This window comes from Pimephales promelas, chromosome 21 (assembly GCF_988280905.1).
Source record: "Pimephales promelas chromosome 21, fPimPro1.hap1.1, whole genome shotgun sequence".
Classification (NCBI taxonomy): Eukaryota; Metazoa; Chordata; class Actinopteri; order Cypriniformes; family Leuciscidae; genus Pimephales; species Pimephales promelas.
In genome coordinates, this window is record NC_142789.1 from 13287723 (window position 1) to 13314239 (window position 26517).

A 26517-nucleotide genomic window follows, 5' to 3' on the forward strand; every position below is an offset into this window, starting at 1 on the left:
GAAAAACAATTATCATGGTTTCACTAATATTAAGCTGCACAACTGTTTTCAACATGGATAATAATAAGATTTCTTGAACATCAAATAAAGGATCATGTGACTAAAGTGATAATGTCTGCTGAAAATTCAGCTTTGCCATCACATGGTTAAATTAATGTATGTACATATGTATACATCAAATACATAAACGTACAAAAGTTATTTTAAATTCTTCCAATCACGTTTCTAAATATTCATGTTTTTTTCTGTATTATATTAAATGAGACTTTATTCAAAAACTTCCAGAGTCCAAACTTGAAACTATAATGTAATTATTTATAAATATCACGTTTGGATCAACAAACATACTGATTACACAGTCTATAGATGTGTTTTCTGCATGTTTTTATTATTATTACAAGTATTACTAAACGCTACATAAAAAATCAAAACAAACTTGATCACTTTATATGCCTGTCAGATGAGCTCTTCCTGTCTAAGTGTGTAGTTCTGGACCAGAATAATCAGCATTATGGACTGAAAATCAGGTGATGTGATGCTGGTTAAATTCACTCTCACCTTCAAATCCCAGAAACCTTTACAGTCATGCAGTGTTTAGGAAAAGTCAATCACCCAGACTGTTAAAAGCATTGCTTTTTACATCCTTTATTTCCTCATTAATCATATTTTAAGTCCTAAAAATCAAGCTCACTAAAGAGAATCTTGATAAATGTCCTTTTGTACAGTGATGGCTATTTCCTGATGGCTCCAGGTGGGCTCTCTGTAACACGGTCTGCTGTTGGTGTGTGTGTTATTTAGAAAGGGTTTGATTAAAACAGTTCTCGTGTATCTCTTCTCACAGCATGTTGAATTGGGCTGAATCATTCATTAGTCTCATGCATAATGCATCGAGCAGGCTATGGTTAGGGGATCTCTTCCGTCCTGATGCTATTAACTACTTTCTTCTTTTTTTTTTTTTCCAAGTTGGCAGTGTGCATGGGCACACCCATCCTCACCCCTGAGTGGATACACAAGGCATGGGAGCACAGAGATGACATGTAAGATTGTGTGTGTGTGTGTCAGGCATAAAACTAAAAATCCATTCGTCAATCCACTGTGTGGGCATAGACGAATAAAAACTGTGAATGATGAAGCCGAAAAGTCCAGCCACTGGTGCGCAAACCAGATGGACCCTCCCTGCTTCCATATTTAAAGTGGTTTCCACTGCAGTTGGTTTTTGACATTTTCCACACATGTATTGAGCACTGAACCTGACCTTTCACATTAATGAACTGACACTTTTGGCTGGATGTTGAATCTAAGTTTTTTTTTTCTCCATACCGTCCACTCTATGCCTACAATACTTAATGGAGAAAGTGTTGAAGTCAATATTGAATCAAAATGTGCTTTCTTAATACATGTGTCTGGCCTTGTTGTGCAAGATGCATCAGTGAAGCTGATGTAGTAGCTACTCTTAACTTAGAATTGTATTATAATTGTATTTCATAAGACTTTAGTCGGCATTCTGTGATCAATTCGCACTACGGTATCATTTTTCTACAAGGCAGCAAAAATCGACAGAACACCGGGTCACATTATCTGTGTATTTTCCGGAATCTCTGTGTGAAACGGGCTATAGGACAGGAGTGCCTTTGAATATTGTCTTGGACAAAGATGAGAATTGGAGTCAAAGTGACTCCAAAACTCTGGTCTAGGGGGTTGACCAAAAGTACTATTTGTTCCAATGGGCTCTATGCACGGCGGTATTTCCGGTGAAGCATTAGGGATGCTCGATAACTTCCGCCGATCGTAGAGTCCAATGCAATACCGAGAATTTATATTGAATTTTATACTCCATGGTTATACTAAAGAAACGTTAGTCACAAAAACAGATAAAACAGACACCCCTCGTTGTGTTTATGCTTCTTTTTAAAATTATATTAAATAAATATAACTATATATAAAATTACATCTAAACGTATGTACGTTTCATTTCAAAGACTGGAGGACAGTAAATTTTTGAAGACTCTGCCATAATCCCGTTTTCCTCGGTTTTCCTCCGCTTTAATCTCCACAACCGGAAATGGACGAGCATCCTTACGTCAAATGCGGAATTTATGCATGCATATAGCCCATTGTTTGGGTAGAGAAAAGATAAATGTTATGCAAAATTTGTATTTTCATTAATTTGCTTTGACTATACAATAACAATTTAATTTAGCCAATTATTTGGTAGTATAAAGGTGTCTGTAAACCTAAAAATGTATTGCTTTCTGGATATTTTGCGTAGTGACAACGTTACAAGGGGGTTGAAAGCCTTTTTTAGGCTGCTGTATTTTAAATTAGTAATATTAACAATAACTGAATGAAAGGTTTGAAAAGAACCATTAAGATGTTCTTGATGTTGACCTTGACTTACTTCTTTTGTATCCTGGGCTGGCCCAGGTCTGGCTCTATTGGGATGTTAAATTCCCACCTCTACAATCCAACCCTCAAATATTCATCAGATAATAGAAGGGACATTTGGTGCATTTTAATTTAATTCACACAGAATTGTAACTATTTTAACACTACTGAAGATGAGCAGTTTATTTTTTGGAAGTCAGAACTCTCAAAAACAAATTCACACTTCTTTTTGTAGCATATTACAATGTTTTGGTGTCTGATTTTTTTTTTTTTTTTTTTGGTTTAGCAATTTCCACGCAGGCAACGAGGAGTTCCGCACGGAGTTTAAAGTCCCTCCGTTCCAGGACTGCGTGTTGAGCTTTCTGGGATTCTCAGAGGAGGAGAAAACTAACATGGAGGAGAGGACTCAGAAACACGGTACTGAACTCTCATGCATCAGTGTCTTTTTTTTTTTTTTTTAAACAAAACTAAAACGTTTCATGTTTTCAAATGTCACACAACTGCTCAAATAATTCTCGGTTAACCAAAGCTTTTTCATTCTGATGCATCTGAGGCGTTGACCCAAGGATATGTCTGTATTTTATTGTTAGACCTTCTCTGTAAAAGGCAATGACCCCTGACTTCTGCTTGAGGGGGATTTTTAAAGGAGTGTGTTCTGCTTATTTTGTTCAGGTGGACGAGTCCAGGCGGTGGGTGATGAAAAGTGCACCCACTTGGTAGTTGAGGAGAACTCCATTAAAGAACTGCCCTTTACTCCGTTGAAAAGACTCTATGTAGTGAAACAGGAGGTATGAACTTGATTTAAACGTCTCTAGTACACGCTGGGCTTTGTGTGGGTCCTTAATAATAGTGTGTAGAAATAGACTCTGTTATTTCACGCTGTTTTCTGTCTGTGGTCCATTATCTAGTATGTTGTGAGGATTGGGAATCTTTTTTTTTTTTTTTTTTGGCACACATCAGGGGTTTTAGTGGTTCAGTTACAATCATAAATGCATCACTATTTCTTTAAAGGTGTTAAAGGGTTCAGTGGATGTGTTTTAAATGAATGCATTTAGGTTTGTGTTCTTTTATTTCTCATTCTGTGTGTTTTTCCGCAGTGGTTTTGGGGCAGTATACAAATGGACGCCCGTGCTGGGGAATCCATGTACTCTTATGAAAAGGTGAGGAAACTTGTAAAATGACTGCAGTTTGGTTCTAGAAGTACTAATCTCATTTGTTTTCTTTTTAGATGATTTTTATTTTATTAAAATTAAAATATAAACATTTCATGGCAAACCTCACAATTAGCTGAAGTGATGGTCTGTGCTTTTGTAGAAGTCAAAAGTCTGATTTCAGGTAATATTTTAAATCTAGGGATGCACCAATTTATTGGCTGATAAAATGATTTTCACTATCAGCTGATTGTTTAAAAACAGCTGTTGATGAGGGCCGATTGTATCCTGTCAATCTAAAGGGGTGGAAGACTACAATGTACTGTGTGAAGAAAATGTCTCATGTTGAATTTTGGAATGTCAAAGTTAATGTGACGATGCATTAGCAGTAAAAAACCCCCCAAAAAACACTAGTAGTTCAAGCCAGGGTTGCCTGGTCCGCAGTTTTTCCCTAAACAAAGTACACCATGGTTGAATAACTTCAATGTCACCACAATTTAGCTTCTGACTTCTTTCAGTCAAAAAAAAAAAAAGAACAATGTCCCATTAGCCACTTGTTAGCAACAGCCATTTTCAAGACAATTAAAAGCTTTTAAAAAATCGCAAAGGGGTGTTACTGATCTATTTATTTTTATTTGAATAAATATATATAAATAAATAAAAATATCTTATTTTAGGCATTTAGCCAAAAACCCATTAACTAAAGGCCCGTACACACCAGGACGAATATCGGCGCACGTTATTCGCCAGCGTATTTCAACATTTTTTTTTTGTTCACACCCCAGCGATTTTCGCTGACAATGAGCCGAGTGAACATGCAAATTCATTCCCTGACATTAGATGGTGCCCATTTGCTCTGCCGTATAACTTCTCTGTTATGTATGTGTGCTCGGCAAGACTGTTTTGTGTTTGAGCGCCCCCAAGTTGTGTTTTACTGTAACTTCAGAAGCTCCAAACACGTGAGCAAAAGCGCCAATCTCATTGGTCGGATAGTTTTTGAAACTAAAAAAAACAAACCCGAGGCGTTATTTAAAAAAAATGACGCTTTTACGTGTCGGTGTGCACACTCATATTGGCGCCCTTTGTTTAGTCACGAGGCGTTAAACGTCTGCGAATATTGCGCGTGAAATTCGTCCCGGTGTGAACAGGCCTTTTAAATGTGTAGTTCACCCAAAAATTTACTCAGTCAAGTTGTTCCAAACCTGTATGATTGATTTCTGCTCCTGAACATAAATGAAGATATTTTGAAGAATGTCATCAAACAAACAGTTGACATAGTACAGTTTTTTTGTTTTTGTTTTTGTTTTTGTTTTTCATACTATGGAAGTCAATGGGGCCCATCAACTGTTTGGCTACCCATGTAGGATATATTTAGAAGTGCTAAAAGGTAGAGCCCGACCGATAAAAGATTTTGAAGGCTGATACTGATACAAATATATTTTTGGTTTTAAAATCCGATATTTCGACATATCGGCCTATTATTATTTATTTTTTTTATTGTTTTTTTTGTTTTTTTTTCCAGAAATGCACGACAGATTTCCCTAACATAGTTATTTGTAGTTATTTATGAGTTTTAAATAAAATAATATGATAAAGCATTTTAAAAAGAAACTTGTTTCTTTTATTGTCACAACAGAACAGAGGAACATCAAAATATATTAAAGTTTTGATAAATAAAATAATAAATAGTCCCTACATTGCCTTATAAGCTACCTTATAATTACAATGTCAGCTTGCTTATCCCTTTACCTGCACTTTTTAAATTCTTTCCATCAAGCTACATCAAACCATTTTCAATCATCAGTTGCTGCCTGCCTCCTAAAACTACTATTTAGCCATTCTAAATCCATTACAGCGTCTTTGGATTTCACACACGTGTAAAAGAAAAGCTAACTTTTATGCATAAGATACGTTTGATACTTTTTCTCATGTCTAAATGTTCACTCCTCGCAAGTCTAACTTACATTTTACAATGCAAGGTACTGTAACTAGAGATATGCTAATTATAAATACAGTAATCAGTACTTTATTTAGGCAGAACAAGTTAATTGTGGTTTCCAAGCTCATTAATGTTAACGTTAGCGGTCTTCCACTGATGATAGTGGCATTAGCTTGCTTTGTGGTTAGCTAGTCTATTATAAGCCATAATTTAGCAATAGACAACGTCATACTGCAAACTGTAAAACGTACATTTTCAATATAACAGGCCAAGGAGAGATGATTGAAGCGTGTTTCGTCCGTTTTTATTTTATTTTTGAAATATTCATTTATCGGCCATAATAGACCATTTTGTAAGATGTAAGCAACACTGGTCCAGAAGCACTTCCTGTTTCAGTTTTTTAACACTACATAAAAGCAGGGATAAAATACAACCAACAGAACATATACAACTGAATCAAAAAGTTAAACAAACATCTTTGTAACTGTTTATTTCATATGTAAAGAAAACATCGTAAACTGAAACAGGAAGTGTTTCTGGACCAGTGTTGTCTACATCTTGCAAAATGGTCTATAACTGCCGATACCGACAGTTTGGAAAATGCCTAATATCGGCCGGCCGATAAATCGGTCTGGCTAAATGGCTAACTAGTTTAATATGTGATCTCTGCCTCACTTTATACTGTATACGTATCATGAAATGTAAGTACTGTGATTGAATTTACATCTTCACTAAAGTGCAGTGCACTTAAATATGTTGTCACTGTGTCCTCGTCTCAGCCTGAGAGTCCTGCGATGAAGAAAGCCGTGTCTCTGCTGTCTCTCACGACACCCAACAGTGGCAGGAAACGCAGACGTCTCAGAGAAACATTGGCTCAGCTCACCAAAGAGACAGAGATTTCTCCCTTCCCGCCACGCAAGAGACCCTCGGCTGAGCACTCCCTCTCCATGGGATCACTGCTGGACATCTCAAACACACCCGACACGTGCAAAACCAGTGGAGGTGAAATGAAAGATCCGGCATGTCATGTGACTAAAGTGGCCAAATAATATAACACTTCCCCTGTCTTCCACTAGTTAAACAAATGAATATCTTTTATTTTGTTAACATTCAGGAAAAAAAACAACATTGCCCTTATTGGTTTTTTTTTTTTTTTTTTTGTAAAGAAGTTCCCACTGCATTATGTAAGAGTTCTGTTCCAGAACTCTCTAGGCTTTGATCTCTGAGGTCCAGGGTGATCCCAGGGAAGGCTGAGACGAACCAGAACCAGGTCAGGGTTTGTTTTAGATGAGTGAGGCAGCTGTCTTTTTTCAGAGCTCAGGTGCAGGAGGAGCAGCGGTAGGCGGAGGAGTGCCAGACAGCGTAGATCAGAGAAAGAGTGGCCACTACAGCGTACAAGCACTCCTGTGTGCAAACAGGAAAACCAGACAGGTGACATTCATACAACTGCAGCCCAGGGTGTAGTGTTCATGTAAACATCTACCTATATTAATGTAGGTATTTTTGAAAAAAGGAATTGCTTAGTATTGGTTTAAACGTGGTTCAAATTATTATTCTATTTATTATTATTTCCTTGAAATGCACAATGCTCAATGCAATTTAGGGTGTGTTCACACTTTGTTTGGTTCTTTTAGTTTGGACCAAAACATAAAACAATACATTTAAACTTGGTTCACTTAGCTTTCATACTAATTTTCAAGACCGAACCTAAAGATTCAAAAACAAACACACCCTCATGTCAATAACCACAGAAAATAATTTTCTTCCTTTTTATTTATTTTTTTGTAATTTGTGTACCATTTACATCTACCATTTTACCAAACAGAACAGCAAAAATGCAGAAGATATTTTAGTTTTTTATTAAAACCACCTGTACTTAAACGGATAGTCCACTGAAACATTTTAATTCTATCATCATTTACCTCTACTCTAGTTTTGGTTCCAATTGACATCTTTTTTTTTTTTTTTTTTTGTATATACAACGGAAGTCAATGGGAACCAAAATTGTTTAATTACCAGTTGTTTTCCTCTGAAGAAAGTATTTTGGAGTGAAATGAGGGTAAATAAATGACACAATTTTTGAGTAGACGTTTAAATGATTTTACATGTATTTAATTTGATTTAATAAGGCTGAACTTAATTTCCGAATAGCTGATATAATGGTGCATTTTACTTTGTTCTGTGTTCCTGATTGATTGATTTTTGTTTTAATTTCTTTTGAACATGGAACTTTACTTTTAATTAAACTTATGATTTCATAGATTCCTTTTGACTTTATTTTTCTTCAACATCAAATATATTTTAAAAAGAGGATGAAACCTATCATAGGATGAGAAGTAACAATATGTAATATATAGCCGCTAACCTCTGCTTGTCTGCTTATGCGTTTCAGAGAATGCCAAACCTCCCAAAAGCTCGACTCCCGCCCTTCCCAAGCAGTCAGCGCGATGGCAGGTCTCCAAGGAGCTCTACCAAACCGAGAGCAACTACGTTGATATCCTGGCCACAGTCATGCAGGTTTGTGTTCAGTGTGCGTCTGCGTCTTGTGTGTTCTCTTTCAACTTTCACACACATAAGAATGTGGCTATCCGCAGTACCTGGTCTTATTGAGCTAAATCAGTGCCTCTGACCAGTTGGAGGGGAAATTAAGTACATTTGGCACAAATGCCATGGACATTTCAGCTTTGCTTTGCACCCCTACCCCCTGGAACTCATATAAAACACATGCACACACACACACACACACACCTCTGTGTCTGCTTGCATAGTAAATGCCACATCATATGCCCACAATCAGAATTCAGCTAATTTCACTGAACAGTGGAGTCAGATCATCAGGCAATACTGAATAGCCTGACCTTTCCATTGTGGTCCACTGGATTTTTATTAGTTTATGGAGTAGCTGTCAAGTAGAGGTCTGCATGGGACTGATCTTCCCAGTTTCATTCCATTCCAAATCTTTTCCATATGTTATGTTCTTAACAGTTTCTAAAATTAAAAAAAGTATTATTATTATTATTATATTATTTTTTATAAATGTATTTATGCAACCCCCTAAAAATCACATATGTGACCATTTCATGAGTCATAAATTAAAAAAATGTCTTTAATTAGCCAATAGCTTATAAATTGAACGATTACAAAAAACAAGTTTAGTGCATATATCGTTTAAAATATCGCACCTATAATTTAATTTAGCTTAGTCTCTTGGCTGAGTGCACCCTCTGTCGCTTTCGTGTAGCTCCGTTCCGTTCTGCCGGCTGCAGCCAGGTCCTCCTTACCGTGTTCGTTGATAGGAACGTCAGTGTTCCGAACGGATTATCATGGAAGTTATCATTTGCACACGGTTTTTAAGCCTTGCTAATTTAAACATTTAAGTGCAAGAAGATGTGAAGGATAACTTGGGCGCTCTGTGAGAAGTTTTGTGTGGAAAAAACTACATCTGAAGCACATGCCTGGAGAGCCGCGTTTGACAGCACGTGAATACTGAACTCAGCTCTTTCACGTCTTGCACTTGAAAGGACAATTTCACACAAAATTCTGTGCTTTAAAAATCATTTAAAATTCTGTCTTGTTGAGTATCCTAATAAACATAGTGCATAGTTGGTTATGGCTTAAGAGAATGTAAACAGTGGAGAAAGAAAACGCATTCATAACTGTGTAGTAACAGTGTTGCTTGATCAAGATCGGCTCGCGCTGCACTGACTTTGATGGTCCAAAACTAATAAATGGTCCGTGAAGCACAAAATTCGTTCCGCTTTCATTAGGTTTGCCATTTGTTGCGCAACAATAGTGGTTTTTGGTCGGCAGTAAAAGTTGTCCAACGAATCACTTGGTTTGTAATGCGTACCGAACCGAACGGTTCTATTGGAATACGTGTATTGTTACACCCCTTATGTTAATCAAACAAAAAAAAAGCAAAAAATAATTTAAAGCTCTTGACTGGACAACTTTTGTAGCTTTGATGAGGGTTCATCTAAATATAATATATTCACTGAAGACTGTGGAGTCGAGTGTTATTTTACATTTGATTAGGCTACTTTATTTAAAGGGGGGGTTGACTGCTTTTTTTTTCTTTGCATGATTGTGTTAATGGGGTGCAATATAGCATGTATTCGTGGTATTCATGTATCCACTTTCACCTTTATTGTCAGCCGCGTTCTCCTCTGTCTCCTGAACGAGCGGTTGACTTCCTGAGTCTATGAAACCACTCCCTCAGAAACGGGCAGTGGGCTCAGATTGGTTAGTTTGGGCCGGTGTGTTGTGATTGGCTAAACTGTAGCTAACGTTGTCCGGAAGGTTCACTCCCATTACCTTTACGGGCGAAACGTGCATATGCTCCGGTCCTAAGCAGAGCCGCTCTGGTCCAATGTACAGTAAATAATAGTGTCGATACTGCAGTATCACTGCCAGATTCAGGCCCAGAAAGCGGCGATGAAGAGATCAAGCAGAACCTCCCTAAACACGGCTCTTAAAAAAACGTTTCTGAATGGTAATTAACCTATATTTTAGTTTAACTTTATACATCTTCAGGGAACTACACTGCGACCAAAATGGTCGCATATGCGACCTTTTGAAATCCCATTGCGACCCTAATTTTTAATGGGTCGCAAATGTATCACTGACTATTTTGACGGGTCTGTTTTTTTTTTTTTTTTTTTTAGTTTCTTTCGGGTTGTATTTAATCTTCTAAAACCTGTCGGATCGTCCGCTTTTTGTCCCGCCAAAGCCTTTTTTGATCGCGGTGTGTGTTGTAAAGTAGAATGACTGATGCGTTTGACAGGGCACAAACGAGCTGAGAGAGAGAGAGAGCGCGCCCTGGCCGCGCGCGCACTATCACGTCTTCACACAACACAAGCGCTGTCTTGCTCTCTCTCTCTATCGCGCGCATATTATTCAAATGACATGATAGTAAAAGGTTTGTGTCTTTATAATAGGCATGCTAATCATAATCATATAGGCTACCATCTGAGCCTGCATGGCGGCAGGAAAAAGACGCAGAGATGTAAGACACCGTGTCTCTTCCTTACACCAAAGGTAGATTTGCGGTCTGGTGTTCGGCTGATAAACTCTGCCATGAGCTAACTAATTATATTGCTAGCGCTGATATTGACATCGACTAACATTATATGATCACTAGCAGTTTTTTAGATTAACGTTAGTTTTTTCATAATCGTGTGATTCGCGTCAAGACACCTGATTGGCTAATACTACACACTGAAGATAAATTAAATGTTTTATTAAATAATTACTGAAAATATCCCTCTCTTCATCCCACACCCCAAACATGACATACAAAATGTTGTGGAACAGAAACAACCAGAGATTTATTTATAAGCTATCATTTTATTGTCATCACAGCTTTCCAACAGTCCTGCGTATGATTCTACATTGATTAAAAAAGAAAATCAAATGTGGTTTAATGGTAATTATTTTATACGGAAATGTATTTATAATTCAGATGAGAATAAAGTTATGGGTTAGTTAAAATTAAGGAAAACAAATATATTGATCTGAAATATTGCAAATTAATTTTACATTCATTCAAGTACAATTACCAAGCATATATTAAGGTCATTTTGTCTTTTTATTAATTTAATTAATAAACTAATTGTATAAAACTATTGTCAGTGCACTACAAATAAACTGTTTCTATGCCTTTATTAATAAAACTTAAACAACTTAAAAAAATACGAGGCTTAAGACATTTATAAAAATGCCTTCTGCATTTTTGTTTTGCTTTTCACTCCATTGTCCCGAAATCGTACCGAACCGTCTGAATGTCTGAACCAAGGTATGAACCCGACCCAACCATGACTTCTGTACTGTTCCACCTCTAATGCAGTTTCATTATTATTCATTACTATCCAGAGTGAGGCTTACTATAAATAATTTGTGCGACCAAATCATGTTTTGCGCCAGTAACTGAAAAAGATAGTAGCGCAAGTGCCACCAGTGGAAAAGGTTAGTGTAGTTCCCTGATGTTTGTTTTACACTGACTGGCTACTAACGTTATATACACAGTCGGCAATTGTTTGCGTTCTTGATCAAATCGAAAATAACGTCATAAAGTATATACATGAAAAATGCATTTAAAACATTAGTACTTATTCAAAATTCAGGTCCATAATGTTTGTACGCGTTTGTCGTAGACACAAAATAGCATAACTAGTAGCCTATAGTGGCTATAAAGCCAGCGCTGGCATTGATAAAAATAAAACACAAGGCTATGTTAGAAATTATACATGCAAATACATTTAAAATGATGAAGTCTTAGCCTACTTACAGGTTGTGGCCCAACAACTGCTGCCTCTGGTTTTTAAGTTGGAACTGCTTCATGTCTTAAGCCTAGTTCACACTACATGATTTCAAAACATCGGGCTGAACTGTGCAGTTCAGACTACATGACTTGCTCTCTGTGAAATCAGGAGTGTTCAAGTTGTTGAGCCGTTCACACCAAACGACACATCATGATTGATCCGCAACTGGAGCTGACGCACTACAGGATTTGACAACAACTCTGTCACCCAACAATTCAATCTCATCTACAAGCGTTCGCAGGGATACGGCCCTGATCTTAATGTCCTCAACGGTAAAGTCTAGAATTAATAAAGAAAATGCATTATTCATTAATTCTCAGTTATGCTCCCCCACTAATTCTTTTGTTTTTATTCTCTGTTTCAAACTAAATATGACAATTAAATCCTTGAACTGAATATCCTCTTACTTCACAATATAATATATCACAACAAACAGAATTACAGTAAGATTTAATGTACATTTCCAATAACATTTTGCTCACTGTTTGAGGGTGTTTGTGATTTCTGTCCACCTTTTCTCTTTCTGGATGCGGTTGTGGTACATCTCATGTCCAACATCATAAAGGCATTCATGCTCCTGCCACAGTTCGATTCAATTTTGATCTAAATCTTGAGTCCATTGCTTTCTTGACATGTTGCTGATCTTTCTGCAAACTCCTATTGGACGTGTTTGTTCGAAAATCGCGCATTTCGCGTATTTACCCGGTGACCTCAACCCATACCTTGCTCTGATTGGCTCTAGCTCATGACATCACTGAGATTGAGTCGCGCGACAGCTCTGGATATCTAGCATCGATGGCACGCGATAACACCCTGACTTGTCGGTGACTCAACGATTTGCAAATCGGGCTTAAATCGGGCTTAAAATCATGTAGTGTGAACTAGGCTTTAGTAACAGTTTCTTGTTGAATCCGGCATTGAATTCGTGGAGATTCTGGACGCTGTCTCTTGTAAAATGTGCAGCACAGAGAGCTAAATTACGATCGTCATTTTCAGGAACATAATCAAACATAAATTGTATCCATTGTTGACGAAGTACAGCGTCTGTGGGAAGCCCGAACACAGAAGACCTGACAGCTGGATGAACAACTCACTCGACGAGCCGCAGAAATACGGCCATGCCCTTTTTTGCATATTCCGGAGGGAGGGTTGATGTAAATGTGTGGGTTAGTGACGTCTAAATTTTTAAATTTATTTTAAATTTAAGAATCTGAGAAATTTTTGACGTCTAGATTTTTAAAAGACGATATCTCTGCTTACACTAAACTTTCAACGCTGCAACTTTGCAACTGTTCATGCACCAACAGCAACATTACACACTATTTAAAATGAAAAAAGTGAAATCGCAATTAACCCCCCCTTTTTCTGTATCTAACTACTGTTAGGTCTACATGTTGTTTATTTGTGCTATTGCTTGTAGATGGGTTATTTATTTTATTAGACTGTTTACTTGACTCTAACAGTGTTTTATATGCATGTAGAATTTTGCATTGTTCTTGCATTCCTTGTAAAATAAAATAAAAAAAAATCACTAGTGTGTGTGTAGAGGGATTTTATGAACTACTGTTCAAATGGTTGGGGTCAGTAAGATTTTTTTACTTATTATTGTTTGACTTATTCAGCAAGGATGCAAAAAAGAAACAAATCAGAAGTGATGGTAAAGACAATGTTACAAAAGATTAAGACACAAAGTTCTTTTTAAACTTTCTATTCATGGAAAAAAAATCCTAAAGAAATATGGTTCCACAAAAATATTAAGCAGACCAAGTCTTTACTTTTTTAATACAGCATTAATTTGTGCCCCAGAGACTTATTTAAAAAAATGTACTTTTTTTTAGTACCTCAAACTTTTGAATGGTAGTGAATAAACTACAGTTTTATGGTTTATTTTAAAATGTCAAAAGACTGAAAATATTGAGAACTATCACCCCATTCTACCATAAATCTGCCCACTTTGGCTTCCGTCTCTTAGAAATAGCACCCTTTAGTCCAGTCCAGCAACAAATCTAATCGGGTCTTTTGGTGAATGCAGACATCTACTGTCAATTCCCGTGGCATTAGCCAGTGTCTCAGGGTCCATCCTGGCTTAGTGATCTAATTTCTTTTATTCATCGGTTCTTTCAGCTCTTCAAATACCCACTGGACAAAGAGGGGCAGGTGGGCGGCCCCATTCTAGCTCAAGAAGAGATCAAGACCATCTTTGGCAGTATTCCAGACATCTATGATGTGCACACGAGAATAAAGGTAGGCAATAACCTTTCCAAAACGCTGAGTAAAGGCTGTGTTGAACGTGTTCTCTGATGAATGTGCTTTGACAGGCGGATCTCGAGGAGTTGGTGATGAACTGGTCTGAAGAGAGGAGCGTTGGAGACATTATCCTGAAATATGTGAGTGTGATAAAGCTTTGAACTCGACCTCCTCCGGTGTGGAGCTCATAACGCAGTCAAAGACTGAATGGCAGCTTTTGTGATCGATCTCTATTTTTTTAAAATCCTCTCTCAGTCTGGAGAGCTGGTGAAGGCCTACCCACCATTTGTCAACTTCTTTGAGATGAGCAAAGAGACCATAGTGCGATGTGAGAGACAGAAGCCAAGGTTTCATGCGTTCCTGAAGGTACTGATATCTTCTCTTTAGTTCAATGGTTTTATGCAGGCCCTTTTCATGAAGAGCGTTTATTCACATCTTCTTTCATTTTGCTATGCAGATTAATCAAGCTAAACCCGAGTGTGGCCGCCAGACTCTCGTTGAGCTTTTGATTCGTCCAGTACAGAGACTGCCGAGCGTCGCCCTCTTGCTGAACGGTAACGCATGAATACGGCTGTCGGCAGGATGCAAGTGAAAGACACACAAACAGCTGTTTCTATTCAGTAAATCTGACTGAATCCAGATGATTTTAAATTTTTTCCACTGCATGGAAAAAACAGTACAATTGTTGATCAACCTCATGGAAAATGCAAACATTATCCAAGCGATTTGTTTCACCTCTGTATGCTGACACAAGAAAACGAGATTTAGAGTGAATTTTGTTCTTTGTAGATATAAAGAAACATACATCAGATGACAACCCAGATAAAGTGACACTTGAAAAGGCCATCGAGTCTCTCAAGGAAGTGATGACGTGAGTCCGAATAGATTTGTCGATTTCCAGTCAAATTTGTTTTTCTTTTTCAGCCAAAACCGTTTTAGTGGGCTGAAACAGTGACGTTTAACTAAAGATTTCTTTAGCTTTCTCTCGCTTTATTTTACAGGCATATAAATGAGGATAAAAGGAAAACCGAGGGACAGAAACAGATCTTTGATGTTGTTTACGAGGTGGACGGGTGCCCTGTGAGTAATTTTTCCACTTTTCTGCAAAATAGTTCACCCATAATTTTATTTACTTGCCTTCAAACAAGCAGAGCTATATTTCAAATCTTTTGAAGCTTTGAGTCAACAGACCGCAATGAAAGCCGTTATTTGCTGAAAATCGCCGCCCTCTGTCACAGCTCTCAAATAACTTCACCTCATTTCCACATCCCCGACCAGCTCAAATAAAGTCACCATATTATGACCAAGGGATTTGTGTCGCTCTTTTGAAATAGGAGTATGATGTAAGCATACTCCAACATTCACCAAGCAAATCTCCACCGCCGGTCCTGTCAGACCATGAAAACTATAAAAACCGCTCATTCAGAAATCATCACAGTGTGCAAACACTGTAGCTCTACCTGTGGGCTGGAAGAGTTTGGATCGTGTTATCGACATATCGAGAATCCGAAAAGCAAATCCACTTCCAAATGATGCGATCGGTACTGTTTGGATCACTGTGCTGTGGAAACCTCCAGAGCTGAAATTCAGATATGGTAATGGATTTTTCTTCTCCAACATGCGCTGTAAGCTTTAGACCAATCATAACCGACCGGGCCATCTGACCAACCGGAGCAGAGTGGGCTCTCGGAAAGAAGGGGTTTAGACACTGAATCCTTTTTGGAATCATTTCAAACACTGAGAAAAGAGGTGATGCTGTATATTCTGAGAAAATGTAGTTTTTTTTTTTTTTACATTGCATGCATTTAAAACTGTATTTGTAATAATATAGGGGCACTTTTTCTCATTTTAAAGGTACAGTAGCTGAAATAGTCTGTTTCTAAAGGTCAGACACAGTGGAAATGGTATTGTAAAACTAAATTAACCATTTGTAGTGCTATAAAGCTCAACTAACATTTAGAAGTGGACTTCAAGAACTGTATTAATACAATTAATGTGTAGAATTTGGCTATTTCAACAGTAAATTGTAGTGTGACACTGTATTGTTGGCTGATGTCCCTCTTCTCTCTGTGGTGGGAGATGCTGCCATGCTATCTGAAACCTCCTCACCATTAAATCGATCAGAGTGAGTCAGCTCATGTAACTTGTCTTCTATCAAGACTAGCCCCAGAACAGCTGCGTTTAGAGACGGGGCTGCCAAACCAATGATCGCCCCCCAGCTTTTCCTGGATCAGTTTGGTTTTTGTTTCTCATGGGAACTGAAGCAGCATGGACACGAGTCAGAGTCTGATCCAGGAATCTGAGAATATGTGCCCGCAGGCTCCGAGACAGGAAACGCAGCATGTTCATCAGGCGCTCGGATTGATTTGAACAAATTTCTGCACGCCAATCACTCATAATTAATTAATTTGCTGAAAATGTTGCGAGGAAGAAACTGATTTTTGTGTTTGTGTGCACCTGCAGGCCAATCTGTTGTCGTCCCACCGGAGTCTGGTTCACAGGGTGGAGACCATCGCTCTGGGAGACAAACCCTGCGACCGGGGAGAACATGTCACACTCTTTCTTTTCAACGACTGTTTGGAGGTAAAGCTCAGCCTTTCCTTGTCCTTGCACCTTAACTGTTCTTCTGAATGCGTTTATGGAAATATTACAGATAGGAAGGCCCCTCTATTCTTCATAAGTTTCCCAAAAGCAGCACCAATAAATGAAAGACTTTAGTCTGGATTTCTTGTCTTGTTTATGGGTTTTGTTTTAATGGTAGCCTTATGTTGTCAAACTACTAGCTAGATTTTCACTATATTGCTATTATTACACTAGGGCCCTATGATTTCCGCGATAACGAAATCACGGATGGAATCAATTAACTCCAATTAACGCGGAATTTAGTGTTAATGCGGAATTTTGTGGATTTTTACATATTTGGTTTGAAATTCTGTTTTTGTGTGGGAGATGAACGCATATCTGGTGAAAATTAGGGATGCACCGATACCGATACCGGTATCTGGTATCGGCCTCGATACCACATTTTCTAAAGTACTCGTACTCGTTAAAAGTCCCCCGATACCGGGGACCGATACCATGTTCTGAGAAATGGGTTAATCACAGGCGCCGAGTGCCCACCCCCAGGCTCCGGCTGCAGCTCAGAGCGGGGAGATGGGGAGACATGTCAGCCGTGTGGAACAGTGATGCGCGGGTCAATGTATAAACAACCCGCACACTACCAACGTTTTCAACTACCCGCCCGCTACTCGGACCGCAAAAAAAGTAAGAAAATATTGTACCCGACCCTCTTCCTGACCGTATTTTTTAAAAGTAGTAGCGCTACATGCTCATCGTAGCGTCATTGGGCCATAACGTGTAACAACAGAGCATCGCAAGAAGACGTAGCCTACATATAACAAAGGCAGCACTTTGGTCATCATCTTTCATTATTTCGGTAAATGTCTCCCACACTTACTCTTTCTATTTGTGTATTTGCGGAGCTTCCACTCCCCAGTCTTCACCTTTTCTCTTGCCGCCTCCATCTCTCTGCAGACTAGTGATCATAGACATGGCCGGTTCGTGAACGAATCGGTTCTTTTTAATGAACCGGTTAAACCAGTACGCTAAATCGAACTGAATCATTCGCATCAGTTCACGTCTTGCGTCAGTGCTGATTCCACAAGTTACTACAGTTACTCACTTTCAGACATGCCTGACAGTCCCTCCGAGTTGAAATAAACCAATATCCCGAATTATATTTTACTCCAGTAACTCTAACAGTTCACTGAACTGAGACATGTTGTTGATACTGCTGATACTGCGCATTTGCGTATAGTAACGAACGCAGAGGTACAGCGGTTCTCGGATCACACCAGTACAGAACTGAGAACTGTTTAGACTGAGCTTGTGTGTCATCTTCGTGCCAGTTATTCAGCCAATAAATAAATTCGGCCTATATATTTCATAGAAAATTCTATCTAGTACTATATAAATACAAAGGTTTAATTGGCATTTTTTTCCAAACGACCTGACCGACCGCGACCCGAATATCATTAAAAATATTTTTGGATGACCCGTAACTGCGGGTGACCGCGGCGCAGGCACCCGCTCATTTTGGATCAACCCGTGCACCACTGGTGTGGAACAATTTCGTGAATGGCTTTGGATTAGGAGAATAAGTTTACTTGTAGTCGCCAAGTTACTTATAGTCAGTTGAATGTCTGTTGGGGGACCAAATAAATAAAGTGTTATCAGATATTTAGCTGATTGTACTAATACTCTAGTCTACTAATAGCCTACTCTAATGACAGTTAGTTGACATGTAATTGAAAAGTTACTTATAGTTAGTAAAGTGGACTATCGAAATAAAGTGTTACCCAAGTAATTTAATCAAGGACCTAAAAACCCGTATATAAAAATATTTAAATCATGTTTTTTTTGTTTTTTTATTAAGTACTTGGTATCGGTATCGGCGAGTACTAAAATGCAAGTACTCGTACTCGTACTCGTTTTCCAAAAAAGTGGTATCGGTGCATCCCTAGTGAAAATGCAGACCAGGGGAAGCAAATCTGGGCGACACAAACCCCTCAACCCGTCATTTCAGCTCCAATGATTAAATCAAATCAATGAAAGCATGGCGAAGCAGCTCTCCACGGCTCTTCTTTCGTCGGCTAAAAGTTAAGAAACTCAACGCCATAAGCCGTCAGTGCCGAGCCGAGCAGTCCGCACGTGACTTATGCAGTGTTTCCCACACATTGACTAATTCGCCGCCACCTACTGCATTTAGTTTTTTAACACTATTTAAAACCGCACCGTATTCTTTCAGTTGTATTTCCCCGCTCTCCCCCCATCTCTCTCTCACTCACGCATCTCTCACACTCACTCGTCTCTCACACTCGCGCGTCTCTCTCTCACACACACAACATGCACACCGCGTCTGCGAACTCCGTGAGAGACTCCGTGTGACTTTATTTGAACTTATATAAACGAATATAATTTATATTACAGTTTAAAGCTCATAACCATATTTTGTTGTTACTTGAAGAGTGCAGTGTTATGTTGCATCATGCAGTATTTGTCCTGAAAAGGCTCCTGAGTAAATGTCTGTATTACCTCAATAAATTTAAGGTCATTCCCAATGTATTTTTATTTTTTTAATACATTTTAATCATTAACTTTAAAAGCATACTATTTTTACAACTATAATAACAGTCAAGGGTAAAAAAAACCTAATTCCCAAAAATTTAAACGGAAAAAAACGGAATTTGGGAAAAAATAAAACGGATATCATAGGGCCCTATTACACGCACATTACATTTAAAAAACAAAACAACTAAACTGATCAAAAGTATCAGAATGACGTTGGAGCTTTCCATTCATTTTCATGAAATGTGTTATGTAATGTTCAAAAACAATAAAATGGAATAAATGCTTTATCATTAAATAAATGATAAAAAATGTATAATGTATTAATGCAATTTATACGCATGTTCTTCTGAATGAAAATACTGTTTGATTATCTGAAATTCTTTAGGTGGTGTAATTATCCTGAAACTGTAATGAAGGAAAATTTCTCATTTAAAATGCAGAAATTAGTGGGGTTTTTTTATTTGAACAAATTTTAAAAATCTAATCATTTGACTTTTTACTAGTAAAACCCCAAGAAAACACCAGAATATTCCTGATTCAAGGATTTATTCTATAACAATACTTTTCACTATTACTGTTTAAAAATTATTCATATACTCGCATATTTACATAGTGTCAGGAAAATGTTACTTGATGCATTTTCCTCATTTTTTTTCTTCTCCAAAATTTCAGCAACCTCAACAATTGTTTGTTCAGTTTACGGTTGAGCGGTACCGTTGAAGAAAGTAATGTGTATAATTTATGCGTGTTCAATCTGTGCTTGCTGACTCGACTCGACTCTCTGGCCTGTTTCCCCAATTAGTGAAGGGATGCGTTTAAGCCCCGTGGAGGGGTTCGCTCGTGTGTGCCGGCATGCGGCTGTGCTCCTCCTCGCCCAATGCCGGCTCTGGCCTAGTAATGAGAGCTAGGAAAAGGGAAGACTCGGGGTGATCAATTATTCATTTTAGGAAGTCCTCTGTATGCATATCTGTCACCCCGATCTACATTACACATTTCAGTTCTTCTAAAGCACCAGAAGGACTCCCCACTATTCCAGAAGAGAACATTTGACATTCCTGCATTATGAAGAAAGCTGCATGTTTTAAGAGTTTAATAAATCTGTGTGCTTCTTCATATTCAGATCGCCAGGAAGAGACACAAGGTGATAACCACGTTCCGTAGTCCGTTGGGTCAGACACGGCCGCCCGCCCAGCTCAAACACATAGCCCTGATGCCCCTGTCCCAGATCAGAAGAGTCCTTGACATCCAAGACACAGAGGGTGAGGGGACCATCCGGCATTCGGCGTCCTACCAAGTGCACTCGAGTGCATATTTTAGTTTTCGGTGTTCTGAATTAGCACCCTGGAGAGAGAGGTTAAGTCTGGTTATGTGTAAAGTGTGTCAGTTCACTGTAAAGCTAGCTGATGTTGGTGAAAACCTAAACCTAAAATGATTAATGAAACTATAGAGGTGCTATTTATTACTATATTTGTTAGAGTTTTGATTTGATTCTTTGAAAACCAGTTCAGAGAAATGAATCAAACTAACAGGCTCTAAAATAATTTGTTATTGTCTAAAGCGGATATATGCTATTAAAACGCGTCTGAATTCTTTTATGCCAAACAAGGAAACGGAAGGATCACAAAACTAATCTGATTCTGTGGTCTTTAGGAAATTCAATGGCCATAAAACGCATATAAAATCTTTGCAATATTCACAGCATAATTTTTTTTATTGCCTACAGAATCATTGAGAATATATTGTGAATTTTTAATATATCACCCGGCTCTACTTTACTGGATTTTGATGAGCTAAAGTCACAGTAAGACCATAATTTCACACCGTAATAGCACATTATTGATGAAGATCACATTTTGGAGCCTGGAAATTTGATTCAAATCTGTGCGTCCGCAAGAGCAGCTCCTCATACCGCAATCCATTTCATGTTTCAAATTAACTCATTTCGTAGTGGTCCACTTGTTATGGTCCCATCAATGTATAGAATGAACTCCTGCCCTACATTGATTCCCAATGAAAATTGCTTCACCAAAAGATGTTAAATGTGTTGTGAATGTTGTGCAAACGAACAATGTACAGCCAGCTGGTCATTATTAGAAAATAAACTCTGAAAGGGTCTCATATCATCCTGAAGATTCATACCGCGTCCAGCCTTAGTTCTAGGTCACATCCCTGACCTCACATTTTTGTGTGCATTTGTTTATCTCTCTCAGATTGTCAGAATGCCTTTTCCCTGGTGGTACGTCCTCCTACAGAACAGGAGAACCTGTTATTTAGTTTCAAGTTGACGGCCGAGGACACACTCAAATCTGCCTGGCTCAAAACTCTGTGTCGACAAGTGGCCAACACGATTTGCCGAGCTGATGCGGTGAGTGAGCACACATACACACACACACTCACGCATAGAAACATGGCCACTTCCTCCTCAGATCATCCCCCTCCGGCCTGGAACGGAACTCAATTATTTATTTTATTAGCTCTGCTTTCTTTTATTGTGGCTATAAATTAGGAGGTTTGTGTGGGCCTTTTGGTGTTGGCTAATCCTATTAGATGCTCCTGTGTGGTTAAACTGGGAGGCAGATTAATGTAATTAAGAGTGGAATTGTACTTGAACTTTACACTTCAGACTCAGGCGTCTTTATCTTCATGCTGCAGAAAGGCAGGTCCCGCCCAGGCCATCCACCACGGCACATGTAATTGGTGCAGGCGGACAGATGCATGCATTTCCCTTTATAATTAAACAACCAGACCAAACCCTGCGGCTAACTGCATTTTGGCCTGGCCTGCAGTTCCCCCAGCGACCATGAGGTGGCGACCTATCCACACGTCACCCGCGTTGAAATGCGGCCTCGTTCACTCTCTGCTCCTCTGAATATCAAGAAGCCCCAGCTGTTTGGAAAGCTAAACAGTGATGCTTCTCTTTGCATTTTGACAGGCCAGCAGTATCGCCGTGTATTTAATTTTCCATGTCTTAAACAGGAAGATCTCATTCAGAGCACTGATCCTGACTCCGTCCAAGTGAGCACAAAGGACATGGACAGCACGCTCAGCCGAGCATCCAGGGCCATCAAAAAGACCTCGAAGAAGGTAGAGCGAGGAACCTGACACTATTGAAAACCATTACATGACGTACATGCAAATTTGGTCTTGTTCTGAATGCTGTCTTGAGAATGACATCATAAAGTAACTATATGTTTTATAAAAGGCACTGAGTTAAGAATAGACTAATTGTGCATTTTTGTGTGTTTAGGTCACAAGAGCATTTTCTTTCACTAAAACCCCCAAGCGTGTGCTTCAGAGGGCATTTATGGCCAATGGTACCCCAGATGAGAGGAGTCCTGGCCCAGATGGCGATCACATGGGTCGAATGTCCAGCAGCTCCACACTGGCTGTGAGTCTACACTTTCTCTCTTTCTTTTTCTTCTCACAAATCCACTGGTCTAACAAATGAATAAAAGACGCACTCCCGGTCGATTGATGCAGCATATACAACGCACCCACATTTAAGACCTATTCACACCATCCTCTTACTAATGTTCAGAAAAACATACACAACAACATGATGCATCTATATTATGTGCTCCAAGGCTAATTCACACAGAATAAAGCAAAAAAAAAAAAAAAAAAAAATACAGCGTTTGGAGCTTATTAGCCCTGGTGCCTATTCAAGGAACATGAATAAGATGTTTTCAATTCCTTAGAATCGTTTTCGTAGAACTCTCAAGGGTGCCGTCATTCTGAATATCAGCACGGCCGTGATTTGACGGGAGGAATGCAGCAGGGTTTTTTTTTTTTTGTTATGGTTTACTAAAACACACTATTGCTATTTAACTAAAATTAAATAGTTGTAGCTGTGTGATTGTGTTTTATAGATAAGCACATTTTGCGCAAACTATTGGTGCTGATCTTTGACTGGTATCATTAGTATTGACTACTGAAATAAACGGGTGTAATGGGTATAGTATGAATATATATTAAACTAATTTACCTTTTGGCATATCAGCACTTTTGCTGTTTAATTACCTTTACTTATCAGTAAGATTTATTTTTTTAGGCAATTCCAGAGAGTCTAGGAATAGCAAGTTTGCTTTGCAAGCATGATATCCCACTCTCCCTTCACAGCGCTCTCCAAAGCCACACCTCCTTCAAAACACATGAGCAAGAGCAGAATTTGCAAATTGTCACAAGATGAGAGATGGCTTTAAATTACTTGATGTCTCAAAGCACATAACTTTACAATAATATTGAATATAAACAACTTATAGAGCTCTTATTTGTACCACCTGACTGCTGCAGATTCATTGCATCGTTGCTAGTGTTGAAATGGAAACAAAAAATCTGGGTCTGAGGATGTGAACAGCTCCAGGTAGAACGTTGCGGGTCTCCATCTCGTAATTACGGTTACGACATGTGAACGCTGTTCACTGTTTTGGTTAAAGGGATACTCTACTTTTTTTGGAAATAGGTTTATACTATGGAAGTCAATGAGACCAGAAATTGTCTGGTTACTGATATTCTTCTAAATATCAGAAAATCGGCTGAAAACCATAAAACTCAACTGTTTCACTCTGGGGGAGTTGTAAAATGAGCTTATTTCCAAAAAAAGAGGAGTATCCTTTTAAGGAGGAACTGGCTGCTGCTTGTTTGGCGCGGTCTTATTTTTTTGTGGTGGCTGTCCATCTACAACTGACGTGTGATGTCTGCGCGAGCAGGTATGGAAATACTACACTTGTCATTTAGTCACATCACACTTGATGCAAACAGACATTTACATAGATTCATATTTTTATTTAATCTATTTTTTCACAGTTAAATCTTTACAGTATGACTTTCCCTCTCAGAGGATTTACTTGTTGCTTTGGTCATTCACTGTTTTTCTTTCCTTCAGCATAAGGCACGGCTCCAGACTGCACCTTTTTTTATTTATTTTTTTGGCTGGTGTGACTACAATTTGTTAGAGGTTGCACTGTTGCCAACACAACGTTGCCCAAATGATAAGAGCAGCCATTTCTGTTGCAAATGGTGAAAAACTTAGGCCACGTCCACACGAAGCCAGAGCTTCCCCTATCCAATTTATTTTTTTCCTCGTTCTAAAAAAAAAGTCCGTTAACACGGCAGCATCTCAAAAAATATCTGCGTCCACACGAAACCACTGGCACCGACTGAAAACGATGTAATAGACATCCCAGACCAATATGTGGCGCTGTAATTCTGTCATAGAGATGCACTAAAAACGCAGTTCAATTTTCATATAGATTCAATAAACATTCACTTTACATAGATTCAATAAAAAAAAAACATATTTAAATTTTAAACAAATATTAAGCTAAATATATTTCTTTAATGGATATAACACGTAGGCTACGCTTAACCTACAGAGAAATGTAATGTCGGAGTGGAACTGGGGTGCATTTTTTTTTTTTTTTTGAATAGCCAAAATATATTGAATAATTCCCATCCCAGTAAATAATAAATAAAGGAATACAAGAGGCTCAGAAGTTTCTGCCGTATTATATTATCTTATTATTCAAGCAGTTCGGCAGTTGTTGTTGCTGTACGTGACTGTCTGACTTGTCGACACGTGAGGTGATGACATCATCGTTTCACAAAATATACGGATTGGCCGTACACATGAAAACGCAAGGGCGTCGTTTTCAGATTTATTCACCCTGGGACCCGGTTTCACTCTCCCAAAACACCGGATCCGTGTGGACAAAACGCCAATACGATAAAAAAATATATACGTATACAGCGAAATGCGTCTTCGTGTGGACGGGCCCTTAAAACGCCAAACGAAACAAAAACAGAACAAAACCACGCTTTTCGTTTGGACCAATATTTGACATCTGATCTCGATTATGCAACATCGTAACTACACCGTGTTGGGAAATCCAGTGACAAAACATTTTAATTCGGTGCAGTGTTAATAACATTTCTGCAAGATCTAGTGAAAAGTATTCAAATTCAAATTCAGCACAGAATTCTGTTATAAAGTTAAAGGTGGCTTTTCAGTCGACAACATTCACCATGCATTTAATGTAGCAACTTTAACTGCAGACATCCCACCCTGCAAAAACTAATTTCAGGGAGGTAGCGTCAACCCCTCCAACCTCCACCCACCCAATATAACATTATATATAATATAGTATCTGTGAGTTTCACCTCATCAGGTAGTAGTACATTAATAGAGTCGTAAGCCACATTACCCGGGTCGCTCGCTTTTGTAAAGTCAGGGAGCCGCTATCAATATGTGGGAGACTCACAGACCTTTAGGTAGACGTTGGTATTGTGGGAGAAATTGTCAAATGTTTTTACATTTTTCATTTCAGGGTTCATACAACCTTTTGAAAGTGAAACTCAAGCACTTTTTTCAAGGACTTTTAAATGCGTTACTTTTTCCAGCTTTTCAAAGCTCTTAATCTGATGACCAAAAAGAGATGCATGTTACTTTTATTACTGCATCTTAGCTCAGTGCTCTACGGTCAAATGTGCATTTCCAAGAAATAAACATGCAATATCATTAGTTGCTGCACTTAATAATAATAGTATTATATTATAGTTAGTTATATTATAATTATAGTTATATTATAATTAGTATTATATTAATAATAGTAATTCTATGATTCAATTACATTTATGATTAAAAATCCCCACAGCGCCACCATCTGTGTGTGGAACTTAGTGGCACCAGTGGTACTGCTCTCAAATGCGTCTAGTTCCTTGAAAGGGGATATTTTTACCTTTTTCATTAAGGTGATTCATGCACTGCTAAATATTTGAGAAATCCCTGCGTTCGTAACGAGATCGCGTTCAAATTTTTCACTTCCTCTTTCAATTTTAAAGTGAGTGATTGTGAAGCCATGCGATGCAGGGATGGAGTCAGATGAGGTTAATGAGCTCTCTCTTTTTCTCTCCATCTCCCTCTCCCCCTCTCCGTGTGTGAGTAGATGTCTCGTTCAGCATCTACGTTCAGTCTGACCGGCTCTATTAAAAGCGCAGTGGTTCAGCGGTCAAACTCTCTGGACCATGCTCCGCGGCCTAGAGTCCCACTGTGTGTCCGCACGCCGTGCAGTCCAGAGAGACCATCCGTCCTGTCCCTCCCAGTGGCTCAGCCCGTAGCGCTGCTGGCGCCCCCCGAACTGCAGCGCAGGTCCCCGCGACGGGAGACCCACCTGTAGGACTCTTAAATGTGAGCACAGCAGTTCTGCCTCTTTGACTCACTGTGACTAACTCTTACTGCATCTGGGGACGGTGTCAACACTTACTCACTAGCACACGGATGGGCTATGGTAGCACTCGTTTATTATAGATGATCGGAGGATATGTTCAGAGGGATCACTTAAAAATG

General features: G+C 38.7%; 1 protein-coding gene across 5 annotated transcripts in view; it reads left to right on the forward strand.

Annotated features, from left to right (window-relative positions):
* ect2 (epithelial cell transforming 2) overlaps positions 1-26517 on the forward strand; it is a 43149-nt gene that overhangs the window by 11258 nt on the left and 5374 nt on the right. For 2 of the 5 annotated variants that reach the window (XM_039657617.2, XM_039657618.2), the window contains 19 exons: positions 964-1037; positions 2672-2802; positions 3058-3173; positions 3483-3545; positions 6255-6477; positions 6790-6906; positions 7868-7992; positions 13920-14039; positions 14114-14182; positions 14298-14408; positions 14500-14596; positions 14832-14913; positions 15044-15122; positions 16506-16625; positions 20293-20431; positions 21383-21537; positions 22149-22256; positions 22420-22560; positions 26117-26358. In XM_039657617.2, coding sequence (XP_039513551.2) covers positions 964-1037; positions 2672-2802; positions 3058-3173; positions 3483-3545; positions 6255-6477; positions 6790-6906; positions 7868-7992; positions 13920-14039; positions 14114-14182; positions 14298-14408; positions 14500-14596; positions 14832-14913; positions 15044-15122; positions 16506-16625; positions 20293-20431; positions 21383-21537; positions 22149-22256; positions 22420-22560; positions 26117-26347 — 2301 coding nt within the window. In that variant the 3' untranslated portion in view covers positions 26348-26358. The remainder of the gene's footprint in view (positions 1-963; positions 1038-2671; positions 2803-3057; positions 3174-3482; positions 3546-6254; positions 6478-6789; positions 6907-7867; positions 7993-13919; positions 14040-14113; positions 14183-14297; positions 14409-14499; positions 14597-14831; positions 14914-15043; positions 15123-16505; positions 16626-20292; positions 20432-21382; positions 21538-22148; positions 22257-22419; positions 22561-26116; positions 26359-26517) is intronic. The other 3 variants (XM_039657620.2, XM_039657619.2, XM_039657621.2) reach the window with 3 other exon arrangements.